Genomic DNA, 1432 nt, shown 5'->3' with positions numbered 1-1432 from the left:
GAGGGCTGGGGTTGAGGCGGGGGGGGGTCTCCGCTGGAAGGGGGCGTTGCTTTCCTTAGTGGAGACTTTTTAGGGCTAAAAGATTCCTTAGGAACTCCCAGCAAACCCCAACTCCAGAGAATACAGACCAGGGGTTGGGCGAAGAGGCCGGGCCCCGCTCCGGGGGCTCCCCGCCCCCCACCGTCCGTCCTCGGCTAAGTTTTCACTTTCCAGCGTTCCCCTCTCCCCGCTCCCCGCCCACGTTTCAACCCGGGGCTCTTCCCCGGGACCCGCGAGAAGCGAGGGGCCGGGGTCCCTGGGGCGGAGGGCGGGGGTGCTCACCAGTGATCTCCACCACGCCGTCCTTGGTCTTGACCGTCAGCTCCTCGGGGGCGAAGTGGTTGACGTCCAGGGACACGCGCCAGCGGTCGGCGGTCTGCTGGATCTCGGAGACCCCACTGCTGAGCTGCCGGCTGAGCGCGCGGTTGTAGGCGGGACCCTCGATCGCTGCGGCGGGCAGCGCGCGCACGTAGCCCGGCCATCCGCTGTGGCTCAGCCACTGCGACCACTCCTCGGGCAGCCGGGGCAGCCCGAAGGCCTGGTCGAAGAGGCGGCTGTGGGCCGGATACCAGTCGCGGAAAGGGTCCCAGCTGGGGCCCCGCAGGAGCGAGAAGGGCACTCGGCGCTCGGCCATGCTGGCTGGTCTGGGTGCGTCCGGAGAAGGCTCGGAGAAGCGGGAGAAGTGGCGGGCGCCGGACCCCGCAGCGCTTTTATGGGTCTCCAGCCGGGTATTTTTAGCAGGCGGTGTTTCAGGTCTCTATTAATGGCAATGACGGGCCAGGGGGCAGCCCCTCCCCCTGCATTCCCCCCCCACTGCATACCGGGGCGCGGGGCGGGGCGAGGAAGGCCCTGCCCACATCTGGAACCTTCTCTTATTCGAGAAAACAAATGACTAGCGCCCCGGTGTCGGCGCACTGCCCACTGCCGGAAGCTCGGAGGCCTGGGTGCAAAGCGCTGGGCCGCGATCTGTAGACAGTCGGGGAGGACAAAGCCGAGGGAGAGGGAGGGAGAGGTCGGGCAGTGAGTCCCAGGCCGCACAACTAGGAGCTGGCAGAGCGAGCCAGGATTTGGACGGCAGAGTGTCTGTGAAATAATGCCTTAAGAAGCAGCGTGGTTAGGGCGGTCTCGGGAGGTAGACCGCCTGAGTTCACATACAGGTTCTGCCACTCACTCGATGAACTTGTGCAAGTTGAGAGTCTTTTGCCTCAGTTTCCCCATCGGGAAAATGGGGATGATGATGGTGGTGATGATAATGCTTTCATCGCTGGGTTGGTTTGAAGATTCAGCCTCTTAATGCAAGTAAACATTTTAGTCCAGGGTACATGATAATGAATATATTGTTATTATTAGCCCCCTGAAGTTGAAGGAGGGGGCAGATAGGACAGCATAAATG

General features: G+C 62.6%; 1 protein-coding gene across 1 annotated transcript in view; it reads right to left on the bottom strand.

The window, feature by feature from the left end:
* HSPB1 (heat shock 27kDa protein 1) overlaps positions 1-852 on the bottom strand; it is a 1856-nt gene extending 1004 nt beyond the window's left edge. Inside the window, exon 1 of the mRNA XM_010854324.1 lies at positions 322-852. Coding sequence (XP_010852626.1) covers positions 322-673 — 352 coding nt within the window. The 5' untranslated portion in view covers positions 674-852. The remainder of the gene's footprint in view (positions 1-321) is intronic.
* Positions 853-1432: the final 580 nt, after the last annotated feature.

This window comes from Bison bison, unplaced genomic scaffold (genome assembly GCF_000754665.1).
Source record: "Bison bison bison isolate TAMUID 2011002044 unplaced genomic scaffold, Bison_UMD1.0 scf7180017864340, whole genome shotgun sequence".
Lineage (NCBI taxonomy): Eukaryota > Metazoa > Chordata > Mammalia > Artiodactyla > Bovidae > Bison > Bison bison.
The sequence above is the reverse complement of the archived record's forward strand: the minus strand, read 5'-3'. Positions and strand labels throughout refer to the sequence as shown.